Here is a 16084-nt window from a genome sequence, read left to right as displayed (position 1 = left end):
AGCAAATCATTGGCTCAAATTGTCGACCTGACAAAGTTTGAATTCGAAAAAGCCGCCAATTTCAGTATCGGAAAGAAGCGATTACTGGAAAATCTATCCAAAGCTGATCGTTTTATATATATATATATATATATACATGTATGACCATTAAAAAACATTTATATTCCGCTTTTATCAGCAAATTCCTGGCACCATTTTAAAGCTGTTCGTAAAATAGCGCCAGGAAATTGTGCTGATAAAAGCGGAATAAAAAACAAGATTTTGGATGGTTATGTCCATATTTTACGAACAGCTTTAATCTGTAATATTATTGGTTACTCATCTGTAACTGCCGGCAAAATGTAACGGGACAAATAACTCAAATTCGGTGTGGAAGTAATAAATTGGACAGGGTTTCGGGGGACAGTGAGAAGTCACTGAAATAGTTGCTTGAACATTGTTAATAAATCTGATTCGGTCCTGTTACTGACATTCTGGAATCAGACAGTAATCAGCCCTTTCCCAGAGACTGTCGGTGGCTCTGAAAAGAGCCTTTGGTTTATTCGATGATATTTTGGCCGCTTTACTTTTTCTGGGAGCTCTGAGCGCCGGTTTTCTTGGGCAACAGCACGGCCTGGATATTAGGCAGCACCCCGCCCTGAGCGATGGTCACCCCTCCCAGCAGCATGTTGAGCTCCTCGTCGTTGCGGACGGCCAGCTGCAGGTGCTTGGGGATGATGCGGGTCTTCTTGTTGTCCCGGGCCGCGTTACCGGCGAGTTCGAGGATTTCAGCAGTCAGATACTCGAGCACAGCAGCCAGATAGACCGGGGCTCCAGCACCCACACGCTCAGCATAGTTGCCCTTTCTCAGGAGCCTGTGAACACGGCCCACCGGGAACTGCAGTCCAGCCCGGGAGGAGCGAGACTTGGCCTTGGCCCGAGCTTTGCCGCCGGTCTTTCCTCTTCCAGACATTTTCACAAATTCTTTCACGAAGAATGGATATTTTCCACTGCATTTACTGTACTTACAGACTAAAAACTCTCCTCATTGGTCGGTACTTAATTCACCTTATTTGCCTATATTCATCACCAATCAGGTCACTGACAACAGAAGAGGGCGGGATTTACCCACCACAACCTCAGAAACAGAATTTGTCAATTTCAAAAAGCCCGCCAATTTCATTTTCGGAAAGGAGCGGATTAAAATAAATGTCATCCTTCGTCAAAGATTTTAAATCCCTTCTCTTTATTTTCTTTCATTCAACTCCTTTCGTCACCAATCAGAGACCCGGGTTTTAAATGTTGTTTAAATTGTGGATCTTCCCACAATCGCTTTCAAACTGTCCCGGGAGGTACTAAATCCCTGTTCACAGCATTTCCCTGAAGCGAAACATTCAGTTTATCTTCAATCAGAGCCCAGTGTCCTTCTCTGAAAAGAGGGAGCCGGATCGAATCCTCAAACTGCCCTTAATCTGCTCTATAATGATCCCATTCCGGGCTGTTACACTGCTGAGAGTTACTGTTAATAAAATGATGAATCAGTTCACATTTCAGGAATAGAGTGAAGGAACGGAGGTCTGACTCTTCCCGATGAAAGCAGGTGTTAAAGCTGTCATGCAGGGGCTGTGCAAAAAAAATAACAGCTTTAAGCAAAAAAGGAAAGGCGAATGAGCGCATTATGGGTTCATGGGACAGGAGACACAAACACAGTATATTATACATTATCTTAAAGTGATTTAATAGAGATGTTCGGATGCAGCTTTTTCAGAGAGATTGTGGGTGGCTCTTCAAAGAGCCGTTGTGTTTGGGATGTTTTTCAGTCCATTGTGCAGTTTTACTTGGAGCTGGTGTACTTGGTCACCGCCTTTGTCCCTTCCGACACGGCGTGCTTGGCCAGCTCCCCGGGCAGCAGCAGGCGCACGGCGGTCTGGATCTCCCGGGAGCTGATGGTGCTGCGCTTGTTGTAATGGGCCAGGCGGGAAGCCTCACCCGCGATGCGCTCGAAAATATCGTTCACAAACGAGTTCATGATGCTCATGGCCTTGGAGGAGATGCCGGTGTCGGGGTGAACCTGCTTCATCACTTTGTAGATGTAGATGGAGTAACTCTCCTTCCTCGACTTTCTCCGCTTCTTGCCGCCCTTTGCTGACGGTTTATTTAAGGTTTTCTTGGCGCCCTTCTTAGGAGCTGCTTTCTTCTTCTCTTCAACCATCTTCAGTCTCAATTTCAGACACAGAAATAAACCAAACCTCTTCCGAGTGCGGATTAAATAGACAATCCCACAGCTCTATGCAAATGAGGGATGGGGGAAAATAAAGATTGTGATTGGGTGACTGGCAGTGATGTCACAAAGGTTTCATATTGTAATTCTCTAATTGGTCTCTTTCGCCATCCAATCAGATTAAACATTTGCAACCAATCACAAACACCCTTCCTGCAATCAGGAAGTATATTTCCCAAAGACTGTCTCCAACCCCAGTTTCTGTTGAAAGAGCCGCTTCTTATGTAAAGCTCCCTGGAAATGTCCTGGCTGTTGTTGGGAAGACACATATTGGCTGATTCTGTGTCCTTGTGTCTCTGCTATTGCATGTGAGCGTGCAATTAATTTCATTTCTTTTTTCTCTGATCCTGTGTTTGAGCGTGTTGTGTAATTCGGTAGCTCTCAGTCTCTGGTGCAGTCGGGATTCATTCTGTATATTACAGACTCTGGTACTGTGAGTGTGACATCCATTCTGTATCTGTCAGTCTCTGGTACTGTGTTTGAGTGTGAGGAGATGAGGTGGAATGTTGCAGGGAGGAAGATGGAAAAGAGCGTTGGTGCGATGACACAGCCTTGCTTGAGCCCAGTTTGCATTGGGATTAGGTCAGTGGTAGGTCCGTTGCCAATGATTACATGTCATGCAGTCGGCAGACGATGGTGCCGAATTTCTCCGGGCAGCCAAATTTGAAGAAGATGTTCCATAATCCCTCCCAGTTTGGAGAGTTGAAGGCCTTTGTCAGGTCAGAGAAGGCCATGTAGAAAGGTTGCTGCTGCTCCCTACATTTTTCTTGGGAATGTCTTGCTGTGAAGATTACGTTCACTGTGCCTCTTGATTGACAGAATCCACATTGTGATTCCAGTAGGAGCTCTTCAGCCATGGGGAGGAGGCGGTTGAGAAGGACTCTTGTGATGACCTTCCCTGTGACGGACAGCAGGGCTGCCCCTCTGTAGTTACTACAGTCGGGGTTGTCACCTTTTTTGAAGATGGTCACAATTACGGCATCTCGGAAATCCCTGACATGCTCTCTTCCTTCCACATGAGAGACGTGAGACGATGTATTTGTGTCAAGAGTGCTTCTCTGCTGTATTTTCGAATTTTGGTGGGAATTCCATCTATGCCGGTGGCCTTATTTTTTTTTTAGCTGTCAATCTCTGTCAGTCTGGGATTGTGCTGACGTCATGGTGGGTAGCATGCTGTGGAATGTAGTCAAGGGCACTCACATCAAAGACGGCATCGCAATTGAGGAGATATTCAAAGTGCTCCTTCCAATGAGTGCTGACTGCCTCTCTGTCCTTGATCAGTGTCACTCCATTCTTTGCTCTCAGTGGGGTAGGTCCTTTGATACTTGGGCCGTGAATGATCTTGACAGTGCCGAAGAAGCCACATATGTCGTGGCTTTCAGCAAGTTTTTGTAGTTCCAGCGTTCTTTCAGCCCACCAGCTGTTGTGTCAGTCGATCTACTCTATAGTACGAGTTGGAAACTATTGAACTGACTTTGCCTCCAGTCCAGAAGCAAGGCCATTCCAACATCTGTCATCTAGCTGCAATACGCTGACAACGCCTGCGGGTGCGCACACCCAGTGACCAAGCTTCAAACCCTGATCGATGCATTCAGTGAGGCATATGAAAGAATTGGCCTTAAGCTAAATGTCTGGAAGACAAAGGTCCTCTGCCAGCCTGCTCCCCGACACTGCCCCTCTATATCAAGATCCATGGCGAACCACTGGACGATGTGATCACTGCTCATCCCTAGCGAGCATTGTCTCATCAAGGGCAGCCATCGACAATAGGGCAGCACAGTGGCGCAGTGGTTAGCACAGCAGCCTCACAGCTCCAGCGACCCGGGTTCAATTCTGGGTACTGCCTGTGTGGGGTTTGCAAGTTCTCCCTGTGTCTGCGTGGGTTTCCTCCAGGTGCTCCGGTTTCCTCCCACATGCCAAAGACTTGCAGGTTGATAGGTAAATTGGCCATCATAAAAATTGCCCCGAGTAGAGGTAGGTGGTAGGGAAATGTGGGGATGTGGTAGAAATGTGGAATTAGTGCAGGATTAGAATAAATGGGTGGTTGATGGTTGGCACAGACTCGGTGGGCCGAAGGGCCTGTTTTAGTGCTGTATCTCTAAACTAAAGACAATCCAACATCCCAGGAATCAGCCTAGTGAACTTTCTCTGAACTGATTCAAATGCATGTGCACCCCTCCTTAAATAAGGAGACCAAAACTGTGTGGAGTCCTTTAGTTGGGATGTCACTAATGCCCTGTACAGTTATAGCAAAACTTCCCCACTTTTATACTCCATTCCCCTTGCTAAAAATGCCAACATTCCATTTGCCTTCCGAATTACTTGCCTTAGCTGCATGCTAACGTTTTTGTAATTCATGTACCTGGACACCCAGATCCCTCGGTACAGCAGCAATCTGCAGTCTCTCTGATGCAAGTAATATTCTGCTTTTCTATTCTTCCTGCCAAAGTAGACAATCTCACATTTTCCCGTATTATACCCAATCTGCCAAATTTTTGCCCACTGACTTAACCCATCTATATCTCTTTGCAGACATTTTGTGGCCTCCTCACAACTTGCTTTCCTACCTATCTTTGTACCGTCCATAAATTTGGCAACAAAACACTCAGTGCCTTCATGCAATTATTAATATAGGCCATAAATAGTTGAGGCACCAGCACTGATCCCTGTGACACTCCATTAGTTACAGTTTGCCAATCTGAAAATGCCCCATTTATCCCCACTCTCTGTTTCCTGTGAGTTAGCCAATTCTATATCCATGTGTGTGTAGTTTTCAGATTGTGTCTTTCAGTGTCTGGTACTCTGAGTTTTGGACTCTTTCACAATCTCTCAGTGCTACTATTTGTGTGTTAGGTTCCTTTAGATGACTCAGGCTGAGATACTGTGAGTATAGTAATCAACCTATACAGTGGCGCAGTGGTTAGCACCGCAGCCTCACAGCTCCAGGGACCCGGGTTCGATTCCGGGTACTTCCTGTGTGGAGTTTGCAAGTTCTCCCTGTGTCTGCGTGGGTTTTCTCCGGGTGCTCTGGTTTCCTGCCAAAAGACTTGCAGGTTGGTAGGTAAATTGGCCGTTATAAATTGTCACTAGTATAGGTAGGTGGTAGGGAAATATAGGGACAGGTGGGGATGTTTGGTAGGAATATGGGATTAGTGTAGGATTAGTATAAATGGGTGGTTGATGTTCGGCACAGACTCGGTGGGCCGAAGGGCCTGTTTCAGTGCTGTATCTCTAATCTAAAAAAAAAACCTTTCAGCATCTGGCACTTAGCATGTGTTTCAGACGATAGAGGTCGAGGTCAAGGAGGACCTCCCTGAGGTGAAGAGTCAGGAGGCCTCACTCTTTGCCACAGAGGCCTCCAAAATCATCTTCCGGTCCAGAGTCCACTCCATCGAACAGGATGAGATGTGTTTGCACTTCCTCTTCCAAAAGCTTCACACAGCTTCATCAGAAGCCTGAAGGAAGAGGATGGCTCGGTAACATCTTCACAGTCCGACATACTAAGAATTAGCAAATCCTTTTATGCCGGGCTGTCTGACGTGAAGCGCACAGACAGCAGAGCTTCCTGTGATCTATCACAGCTGTCTTAGATGATAGCATGAGGGAGAGACTGGACATGCCGCTAACTCTGGACAAGCTGACAAAGGCCGTCAAGTCCTTTGAGACGAGTGAAACTCCCGGAAGCGATGCCTTACTGGTTGAGTTGTATTCGGCCCTGTGGGACTGGATCGGCCCAGACCTGCTGGAAGGATACGAGAGTATGCTCCTGGCCGGCAGCATGTCAGAATCCATGAGGAAAGGCATCATCACCCTCATCTCCAAGCGGAAGGGGGAGAGGGCAGGAATCAGAAATTGGCAGCCCATCTCACTACTTAATTTTGACTACAAGATGCTGTCCAAAGTCATAGCCAGTCGAGTCAAGTCTGCTCTGGAGTTGGTGATTCACCCTGATCAGACCTGTACTGTACCCGGCAGGAAGATCTCTGATAGTCTCGCGTAACTCAGGGATACGATCGCCTATGTACGGGACAGGAGGGTGTACACCTGCCTCATCAGCCTGGACCAGGAGAAGGCTTGTGACAGGATATCGCACACCTTCATGATGGATGTGCTTTCCAAAATGGGGTTTGGGGAGGGAATCTGCAATTGGATCAAACTGCACTTCACAAATATCAGTAGCGCTGTCTCAATCAATGGGTGGGAATCAGAAAGTTTTCCGATCCAATCTGGAGTCAGACAGGGCTGTCCTCTCTCCCCGGTCTTGTTTGTTTGCTGTTTGAACCCTTTGCTGAGTATATTAGGAAGGATGTGAACATAAGAGGGGTGACAATCCCAGGCAGCAGAGCCACTCAGGTTAAAACCTCCCTGTACATGGATGACGTCGTCGTCTTCTGCTTGGACCCGCTGTCTGTGTGCATCTGCAACCAGTTCGAACTGGCCTCAGGGGCCAGAGTTAACCAGGGCAAGAGCGAGGCCATGTTCTTTGGTAACTGGGCTGACCAATTCTTTGTCCCCTTCACCATTAGGTCACAGTACCTGAAGATGCTGGGGATATGGTTCGGAAGGGCCGGGGCGTGCACCAAAACCTGGGAGGAGTGAGTAGCCAGGGTACAACATAAGCTGAGCATGTGGGAGCAGCGATCTCTCTCCAATATGGGTAAGAACCTGGTCATCAGATGCGAGGTGCTCACGTTGTTGCTGTATGTGGCGCTGGTCTAGCCCATACCCCACTCCTGCGCTCTGGTGGTCACCCAAGTCATTTTCCACTTCATCTGGGGATGCAAAATGGACCGGGTCCGGAGGGACACGATGTTCAAACCTCTGGATAAGGGCGGGAAAAATGTACCCAACATTGCCCTCATCCTGATGACTACCATCGTGTGCGGCGGCATCGAGCTGTGTGTAGATCCCCAGTACGCAAACACCAAGTGTCACTATGTGCTGAGGTTCTCTCTGTACCCGATGTTGAGAAGGATGGACTTCGTCACATTGCCGCGGAACGCTCCATCCAGTTGGGCCGTGCCGTACCACCTATCCTTCGTGGGAAAATTTCTGCAGAAAAACACCTTTGACCACCAACCCATCAGGCAGTGGTCTGCATGGAATGTCCACAAGGCCCTACGGGAAAAGGAGATGGTGGATCCTGTTGGATGGTTCCCCAAGCAGACTGCCAAAGTCATTAGACAGAATGCCTCATCACCAGAATTTTCAAACAAGCACCAAGGTGTAGCTTGGCTGGTGGTGAGAAGAGCCCTCCCCGTCAGATCCTTCCTGCACGCCCGAAGTCTCACACCCTTCGCACAATGCCCTTGAGGTGGCTGCGGTGGGGAAGAGACGGTTGCCCACCTCCTTCTGGAATGTGTCTTTGCAAAGCAGGTGTGAAAAGAGATGCAGTGGTTTTTGTCGAGGTTCATCCCAAGCAGCTCTGTAACACAGGAGTCTGTGCTGTATTGGCTGTTCCCAGGGACATACACAGAGATAAACATCAACTGCTGCTGGAGGACTATCAATTTGGTCTGCCCCACGAAACTTGCTGGTCTTCCAGCACAAAGAGTTGTCCACGACCGAATGTTGCAGACTGGCACATTCCAAGGTCCAAGACTACGTGCTGAGGGACGTACTAAAGCTTGGGGCAGCCGCAGCAAAGGCTCAATGGGGAAACACCACTGTGTCAGGTCCCCCCACCAAGCTGAACTGCGGGGCTGGATCCATAGAAAACCCCTCGAACGTTATCGGGAAAATATTTGTTTGCTGTAAAATGTACATGGTACGTAAAATGAAATGGAAGGGTTGTGAGGCAATTCACTCCTGTATTGAAGGAAACTGATCTCCTTTGCACTCTTTGTATTGTCTGACTCGATGATGTTTGGAACTGTTCTGTATTGTTTTTTCTTACAGATTTTTATGAATAAAGTATATTTTGGAAATAAAAAAAGTCAGGAAGAGGAAAGACCAGCGGGAAAGCTCAGTCCAAGGCCAAGTCTCACTCCTCCCGGGCTGGACTGGAGTTCCCAGTGGACCGTGTACACAGGCTCCTGAGAAAGGGCAACTATGCTGAGCCTGTGGGTGCTGGCTGCTGTGCTCGAGTATCTAACCACTGAAATCCTCGAGCTGGCCGGTAACGCGGCCCGGGACAACAAGAAGATCTGCATCATCCCCGACACCTGCAACTGGCCGTCCGCGACAACGCGGAGCTCAACAAGCTGCTGGGAGGGGTGACCATTGCACAGGGCGGGGTGCTGGCTAATATCCAGGCCGTGCTGCTGCCCAAAAAAACCAGCGCTCAGAGCTCCCAGAAAAAGTAAAGCGGCCAAAATGTCATCTAATAAGCCAAAGGCTCTTTTCTGAGCCACCCACAGTCTCTGTGAAAGGGCTGATTACCGTCTAATTCCAAAACATTTGTAACAGGAATGGCAACTATTTAAAATGTTTAAGCAACTATTTCAGTGACTTCTCACTGTCTCCCTGAAGCCTGTGTGAAGGGGAATTACTAATTGTCCATAATTTATTACTTCCAAAGGATGTAGGTGCTTTGGAGAGGGTGCAGAGGAGGTTCACCAGGATGTTGCCTGGTATGGAGGGCGCTAGCTATGAAGAGAGGTTGAGTAGATTAGGATTATTTTCATTCGAAAGACGGAGGTTGAGGGGGGACCTGATTGAGGTGTACAAAATCGTGACAGGTATAGACAGGGTGGATAGCAAGAAGCTTTTTCCCAGAGTGGGGGATTCAATTACTCGGGGTCACGAGTTCAAAGTGAGAGGGGAAAGGTTTAGGGGGGATATGCGTGGAAAGTTCTTTACGCAGAGGGTGGTGGGTGCCTGGAACGCGTTGCCAGCGCAGGTGGTAGACGCGGGCACGATAGCGTCTTTTAAGATGTATCTAGACAGATACATGAATGGGCAGGAAGCAAAGAGATACAGACCCTTCGAATATAGGCGACATGTTAAGAAAGAGGATCTGGATCGGCGCAGGCTTGGAGGGCCGAAGGGCCTGTTCCTGTTCTGTAATTTTCTTTGTTCTTCGTTCTTTGTTCCACACGGAGTTTGAGTTACTTGTCCCATTATAGATTGCTGAACAGAGTTGTTTACCGCCAGTTCGAACAGTTGACAACAATTGACAAATTAAATCTGCTTGTGAAATAGCGCCCGGAATTTGTGACAGTAAAAGTGGAATATGGAAACAGGTTTTTAACTTGTTACTGGACTTTTTTTTATTATTTCCAAAATATGCATTATTCATAAAAATCTGTAAAATGTACATGACTAAACAGTTCTAAACAGCACCAAGTCGAAAATTACAAACAGTGCAAAGGAGGTCAGTTTCCTTCATTGCAGGAGTGAGCTGCCTCACAACCCTTCCATTTCATTTTCCATGCCATATACATTTTACAGCAAACGAAAATTTTCCTGATACATTTCGAGGGGTTTTCCATCGACCCAGCCCATCCGTTCAACTTGGTGGGGGGACCTTACACAGTGGTCTTTTCCCATTGAACATTTGCTGCGGCTGCCCCAAGCTTTAGTGCGTCCCTCAGCACATAGTCCTGGACCTTGGAATGTTACAGTCTGCAACATTCGGTCGTGGACAACTCTTTGTGCTGGAAGACCAGCAAGTTTCGGGCAGAACAACGGGTGTCTTTCACCGAATTGATAGTCCTCCAGCAGCAGTTGATGTTTATCTCAGTGTGCGTCCCTGGGAACAGCCCGTAGAGCACAGACTCCTGTGTTACAGAGCTGCTTGAGATGAAGTTTGACAAAAACCACTGCATCTCTTTCCACACCTGCTTTGCAAAGACAAATTCCAGAAGGAGGTGGGCAACCATCTCTTCCCCACCACAGTCACCTCGAGGGTGTTGTGCAGAGGGGGTGAGACTTCGGGTGTGCAGGAAGGATCTGACGGGGAGGGCTCTTCTCACCACCAGCCAAGCTTCATCTTGGTGCTTGTTTGAAGGTTCTGGTGATGAGGCATTCCGCCAAATGACTTCGGTGGTCTGCTTGGGGAAGAGGATCCGCCATCTCCTTTTCCTGTAGGGCCGTGAGGACATTCTGTGCAGACCACTGGCTGATGGACCGGTGGTCAAAGGTGTTTTTCCGCAGAAACCGCTCGACGAAGGATAGGTGGAACGACACAGTCCAACTGGATGGAGCATTCCGCGGCAATGTGACAAGGCTTCGCAACACCGGGGACAGATAGAACCTCAGCACGTGGTGACACTTGGAGTTTGCGTCTACACACAGCTTGATGCAGCCACACACGAAGGTAGTCATCAGGATGAGGGTGATGTTGGGTACATTTTTCCCACCCTTATCCAGAGGTTTGAGCATCGTGTCCCTCCGGACCCGGTCCATTTTGGATCCCCAGATGAAGCGGAAAATGGCTCGGGTGACCGCCACAGCGCCGGAGTGGGGTATGGGCCAGACCTGCGCCATGAACAGCAACAACGTGAGCGCCTTGCACCTGATGACCAGGTTCTTACCCACATTGGAGAGAGATCGCTTCTCCCACATGCTCAGCTTGTGTTGTACCTTGGCTGCTCGCTCTTCCCAGATTTTGGTGCACACCCCGGCCCTTCTGAACCATATTCCCAGCACCTTCAGGTAGTCTGAGCTGACGGTGAAGGGGACAAAGGATCGGTAAGCCCTGTTCCCAAAGAACATGGCCTCTCTCTTGCCGTGGTTAACTTTGGCTCCCGAGGTCAGTTTCAACTGGTCGCAGATGCTCATCAGTCTGCACACAGACAGCGGGTCCGAGCAGAAGACCGCGACGTCATCCATGTAGAGGGAGGTTTTAACCTGAGTGCCTCCTCTGCCTGGAATTGTCACCCCTCTTCTGCTCACATTCTTCCTAATAGACTCAGCAAATGGTTCAATACAGCAAACAAACAAGACAGGGGAGAGAGGATAGCCCTGTCTGACTCCAGATTGGATCGGGAAACTTTCCGATTCCCACCCATTGATTGAGACTGCGCTACTGATGTTTGTGTAGGGCAGTTTGATCCAATTGCAGATTCCCTCCGCAAACGCCATTTTGGAAACACGTCCATCATGTATGTGTGTGATATTCTGTCAAAAACCTTCTCCTGGTCCAGGCTGATGAGGCAGGTGTCCACCCTCCTGTCCCGTACATAGGCGATTGTATCCCTGAGTAGTGCGAGACTATCGGAGATCTTCCTGCCAGGTGCAGTACAGGTCTGATCAGGGTGGATCACCAACTCCAGAGCAGACTTGACTCGACTGGCTATGACTTTGGACAGAATCTTGTCGTCAACATTAAGCAGTGAGATGGGCTGCCAATTTCCAATTTCTGCCCTCTCCCCGTTCCGCTTGTCAATGAGGGTGATGATGCCTTTCCTCATGGATTCTGATATGCTGCCGGCCAGGAGCATACTCTCGTATACTTCCAGCTGGTCCAGGCAAACCCAGTCCCACAGGACACAATACAGCTCAACCGGTAAGCCATCGCTTCCGGGAGTTTTATTCGTCTCGAAGGACTTGACGGCCTTTGTTAGCTCATCCCGAGTTAGCGGCTTGTACAGTCTCTCCCTCCTGCTGTCATCTAAGACCTCTGTGATAGATGACAGGAAGGACTGGGAGGCTCTTCTGTCTGTGGGCTTCGCGTCATACAGCCCAGCATAAAAGGATTTGCTGATCCTTAGTATGTCGGACTGCGAAGATGTTACCGAGCCATCTTCTTCCTTCTGGCTGCTGATAACAGAGCTCTCTCTGTGTACCTTTTGGAAGAAGTAATGCAGGCACATCTCATCCTGCTCAATGGGGTGGACTCTGGACCGGAAGATGATATTGGAGGTCTCCGTGGCAAAGAGCGAGGCCTGCTTTCTCTTCACCTCTTGGAGGTCCTCCTTGACCTCAACCCCCATCGACGGTAGCCGGAGCAGATTTTGCATACTTTTCTGGAGTCAGGACATTTCCCTCTGTCTCTCTCTCGCCCTCTGAACACCTTTTGAGGAGAAAGAACCTCTTGATGTTCTCCCTGATCGCGTCCCACCTGTGAACTGGAGACTCAGGAGGGGTTTCACGGTTCTCCAACCTTTGTAATCCCTTTTAAGTTCCTGAACGTTCTCTGGGTTTAGCAGTGTAGCATTGAGCTTCCACATCCCTCTGCCAACCCGCTAGTCGTCCTATAAGTGACAGTCGGCCATTACGAGGCAGTGGTTCGACAAGAACACCGGCTTGACGTCAATGGATCTGACCGTGACGGCATGGGCCACAAACAGGAAGTCAATCCTGGAATGGGCAGACCCGTCCAATCTTGACCATGTCTATCTACGCTGCACTCCGTCTGCAGGTTTGCTGAATACGTCGTGCAGTTTTGCATCTTTTACTGTTTCTATTAGGAATCTGGACATAGCGTCCAGTTTGCTGTCGTCTCTGCCAGATCGCCCAGCTGCATCGATGATGCAGTTGAAGTCACCGCCTAGGATGACTGGCCTGCACGTTGCCAGCAGCAATGGTTGATGGCAAATGTTCATCCTGGAGTTGAGTTACTAGTGGTGTACTGCAAGGTTCTGTTTTGGGGCCACTGCTGTTTGTCATTTTTATAAATGACCTGGATGAGGGTGTAGAAGGGTGGGTTAGTACATTTGCGGATGACACGAAGGTCGGTGGAGTTGTGGATAGTGTCGAAGGGTGTTGTAGGGTACAGAGGGACATAGATAGGCTGCAGAGCTGGGCTGAGAGATGGCAAATGGAGTTTAATGCGGAGAAGTGTGAGGTGATTCACTTTGGAAGAAGTAACAGCAATGCAGAGTACTGGGCTAATGGGAAGATTCTTGGTAGTGTAGATGTACAGAGAGATCTTGGTGTCCAGGTACATAAATCCCTGAAGGTTGCTATCCATGTTAATAGGGCTGTTAAGAAGGCATATGGTGTGTTCGCTTTTATTAGTAGGGGGATCGAGTTTCGGAGCCACGAGGTCATGATGCAGCTGTACAAAATTCTGGTGAGGCCGCACCTTGAGCATTGCGTGCAGTTCTGGTCACCGCATTATCGGAAGGATGTGGAAGCTTTGGAAAGGGTGCAGAGGAGATTTACTAGGATGTTGCCTGGTATGGAAGGAAGGTCTTACGAGGAAAGGCTGAGGGACTTGGGGTTGTTTTCGTTAGAGAGAAGGAGGAGGAGAGGTGACTTAATAGAGACATCCAAGATAATCAGAGGGTTAGATAGGGTGGATATTGAAAGTCTTTTTCCTCGGATGATGATGGCAAACACGAGGGGACATAGCTTTAAGTTGAGGGGTGAAAGATATAGGACAGATGTCAGAGGTAGTTTCTTTACGCAGAGAGTAGAAGGGGCGTGGAACGCCCTGTCTGCAACAGTAGTAGACTCGCCAACTTTAAGGGCATTTAAGTGGTCATTGGATAGACATATGGATGAAAATGGAATAGTGTAGGTCAGATGGTCGGCGCAACATCGAGGGCCGAAGGGCCTGTACTGCGCTGTAATGTTCTAGTTCTAATTCTAATTCTAATTCTAAAGACGGTCAACCGTTCGCTGCATTGAAACGGGGCGTACATGCTGATCAACCAGAGCGAAGCATTGTTGTACATTACATCTGCGATGAGGAGGCGACTGCCCACCACCTCCTTAACTTCGGAGATGGTGAAGTTACCTCCACGCAGCAGAAGACCCAGGCCGGAGGAATGGCAATCATTACCCCCTGACCAGATCGATGGCCCGTGGGACCACCATTGCGACCACTGCCTGTCGGTGCTGAGATGTGGTATTCCACACTCCTGTAGAAACAGGGGGTCGGCTTTGACCTTGGCGAGGTAATCCATCGCATAGTGGATTTAATGCTACGCACATTAATTGAAGCAATCCTTATACCCATTTTTTTAAAGTTAGTTGTTGCTTCCCATACCATTTGTCCTTGCTAGTCCCAGTCCTTCAGGATGTTCCTGTATACCCATAGTGTACACAAGCTGTTTCACACTCGTTGGGCTCAGAAACCCCTCCTGGTTTTTCATGCAGGGTTTCTTCCACTGAGGTGACATCGGTGGGGGGGCGGGGGTCTTGTTGGCAGCAGGGATTGGGCTGTTCTCTGCTGTTCCCCTCTGTTCCTCCTCGAAAACATCACTGCTGCCGGCTTCCCAGAGCTGAAGTGCGCCAGATGTGTCTTTGCTCTCAGTGTCCCAGAGCTGGGATGTGTTGGCAATGTCGCTAGGTGTGGCGCTTTAGGTTTGCGGCTTGACAGGCCCATCACAGCTTCCAGTGCCCGGGGGCTGGGGGGCTTTATCTTCCAGCTCCTTTTGAGTTCTGCCGCTTCTTTTGAAGGTGCTGTCGCTCCGGCACTTCCTCATCCAGTGAAGAGGAGCTGCTGTAGTCTGTCTCAGACGGTAGCCTCCTCTTGCCACTGGTTTGGGTGGTGGCCTGTTCCGCTTTTGGAGGTCTTTTCTTTGTGGTTTTCCTTTGGACAAACTGCCACTGACCTGTTTGTCCATCTGCTGCCTCCTCCTCCTTTGATTCTGTCTGTGGAGGAGGGGTTTCCGGGTGCAGGGTAGGTGCCGGGTTGCTGGTTTCAGTTGCCTTCCCTTTCTTCTCCTTCTCAGGTAGAAGTTCCTCACTGCAGAGAAGGTTGCTTGTCTCCTTTCCAACACCGGACGCCTTCGTCGAACCTTCTCCCGGCCTTTCCTTGGACCTTGCCGCCTGAGCATAACTGAGGCAGCGTTTGGGGCAGGTTTTGTAGAGATGGCCTGCCGCACCGCACAGGTTGCAACACTTACTCTGCTTACAGTCCTTGGTCTGATGGCCTTCCTTCTTGCAGTTCTTGCAGACAACCGTGCTGCAGTTAGCTGCCACGTGACCAGATTTGCCACAGGTGCTACAAACTTTGGGCTGCCCAGCGTAGACCAAGAAGCCTCGACTTCCCCTGATAGCGAAGCTGGAGGGAGGGTGGATGATGGCTCCATTGGCATCGACCGTCAAGGTCACCTTGACTTGCCGCTTATTGGTCCAAATCCCAAAGGGGTCTTTGACATCAGTGCTGGCCACCTCGACGTACCTGGCGAGAAAGGTGAGTACATCCACCACAGGAACATGGGGGTTGGAGAGGTGAATTGTCACCACCCGGTCATGTTGTGACGGAAGCGTGAAGAGCGGCTCCACTGGGAGGATCGACAGCGGCGCCCGGTCCCCTTTCTCCTTGAACGCCTTCAGGAACTTGATGCACCCCGCCACATTCTTGAATGTCATGTCGATATACCCACTGCTGGGGAAATCCTGCAGGCAGAAGATGTGCCTAGCTTGAAATCCACAGCAATCGATGAGGATTTTCTTGATGAAGAAGGTGCGATCGACCAGTGCATCTCCTTCCTTGTCCTTCACCACCACCCGAATGGTGTTCCGCACTCCCTGGTCTGAAGCTCAAAGATTGGTTATAGCCATTTTACTCAAAGCCTACCCAGGATCAAAAGCCACTGATCATGGTTTCTCCTCTGCCAAGTAAGTACTGATAAGAACAGATACTACACTTGATCTTAGCCAAAAGGCTGAGAAGCTCCACCACTGGCGGTCCTGCCTTCAGTTGCCTGGACCCCAAGCTACTGGACATAGATTTTCCAGGAATTCGCTTCTTTACTGCACTGAAATTGGAGGCTTTTTCGATTTAAAATATTCTGTCAGGTCGACAATTTAAGCCAATGCTTGGCTGCATTTTCTAATTCAAGGCTCTGCGATTGGTTAAGACATGTGAATAAGAAGAGGGTGACCAATCAGAAGTGGGTTCGGGTAAGCATGGGCTCAAACTGTGTGAATTCCAGGTCCCTGAATGACTGAGCTGAAACTCTGTCCAAAGTCATAGCCAGT

The 16084-nt window shown here is 49.1% G+C and overlaps 2 protein-coding genes and 1 pseudogene across 2 annotated transcripts; all 3 read right to left on the bottom strand.

Annotated features, from left to right (window-relative positions):
- Nucleotides 1-562: 562 nt before the first annotated feature.
- On the bottom strand, nucleotides 563-952 carry LOC137365893 (histone H2A-like). Its single transcript, XM_068028137.1, has one exon. It carries the CDS (start codon nucleotides 950-952, stop codon nucleotides 563-565), a length of 390 nt encoding a protein of 129 aa, XP_067884238.1.
- An 861-nt stretch (nucleotides 953-1813) lies between these two features.
- On the bottom strand, nucleotides 1814-2191 carry LOC137365883 (histone H2B 1/2-like). The gene has a single exon (XM_068028127.1). It carries the CDS (start codon nucleotides 2189-2191, stop codon nucleotides 1814-1816), a length of 378 nt encoding a protein of 125 aa, XP_067884228.1.
- Nucleotides 2192-15645: 13454 nt separating this feature from the next.
- On the bottom strand, nucleotides 15646-15780 carry LOC137365912 (U2 spliceosomal RNA; annotated as a pseudogene).
- Nucleotides 15781-16084: the final 304 nt, after the last annotated feature.

Source organism: Heterodontus francisci, unplaced genomic scaffold (assembly GCF_036365525.1).
Source record: "Heterodontus francisci isolate sHetFra1 unplaced genomic scaffold, sHetFra1.hap1 HAP1_SCAFFOLD_58, whole genome shotgun sequence".
Classification (NCBI taxonomy): domain Eukaryota; kingdom Metazoa; phylum Chordata; class Chondrichthyes; order Heterodontiformes; family Heterodontidae; genus Heterodontus; species Heterodontus francisci.
This window is presented reverse-complemented; position numbering and strand designations above follow the sequence as displayed.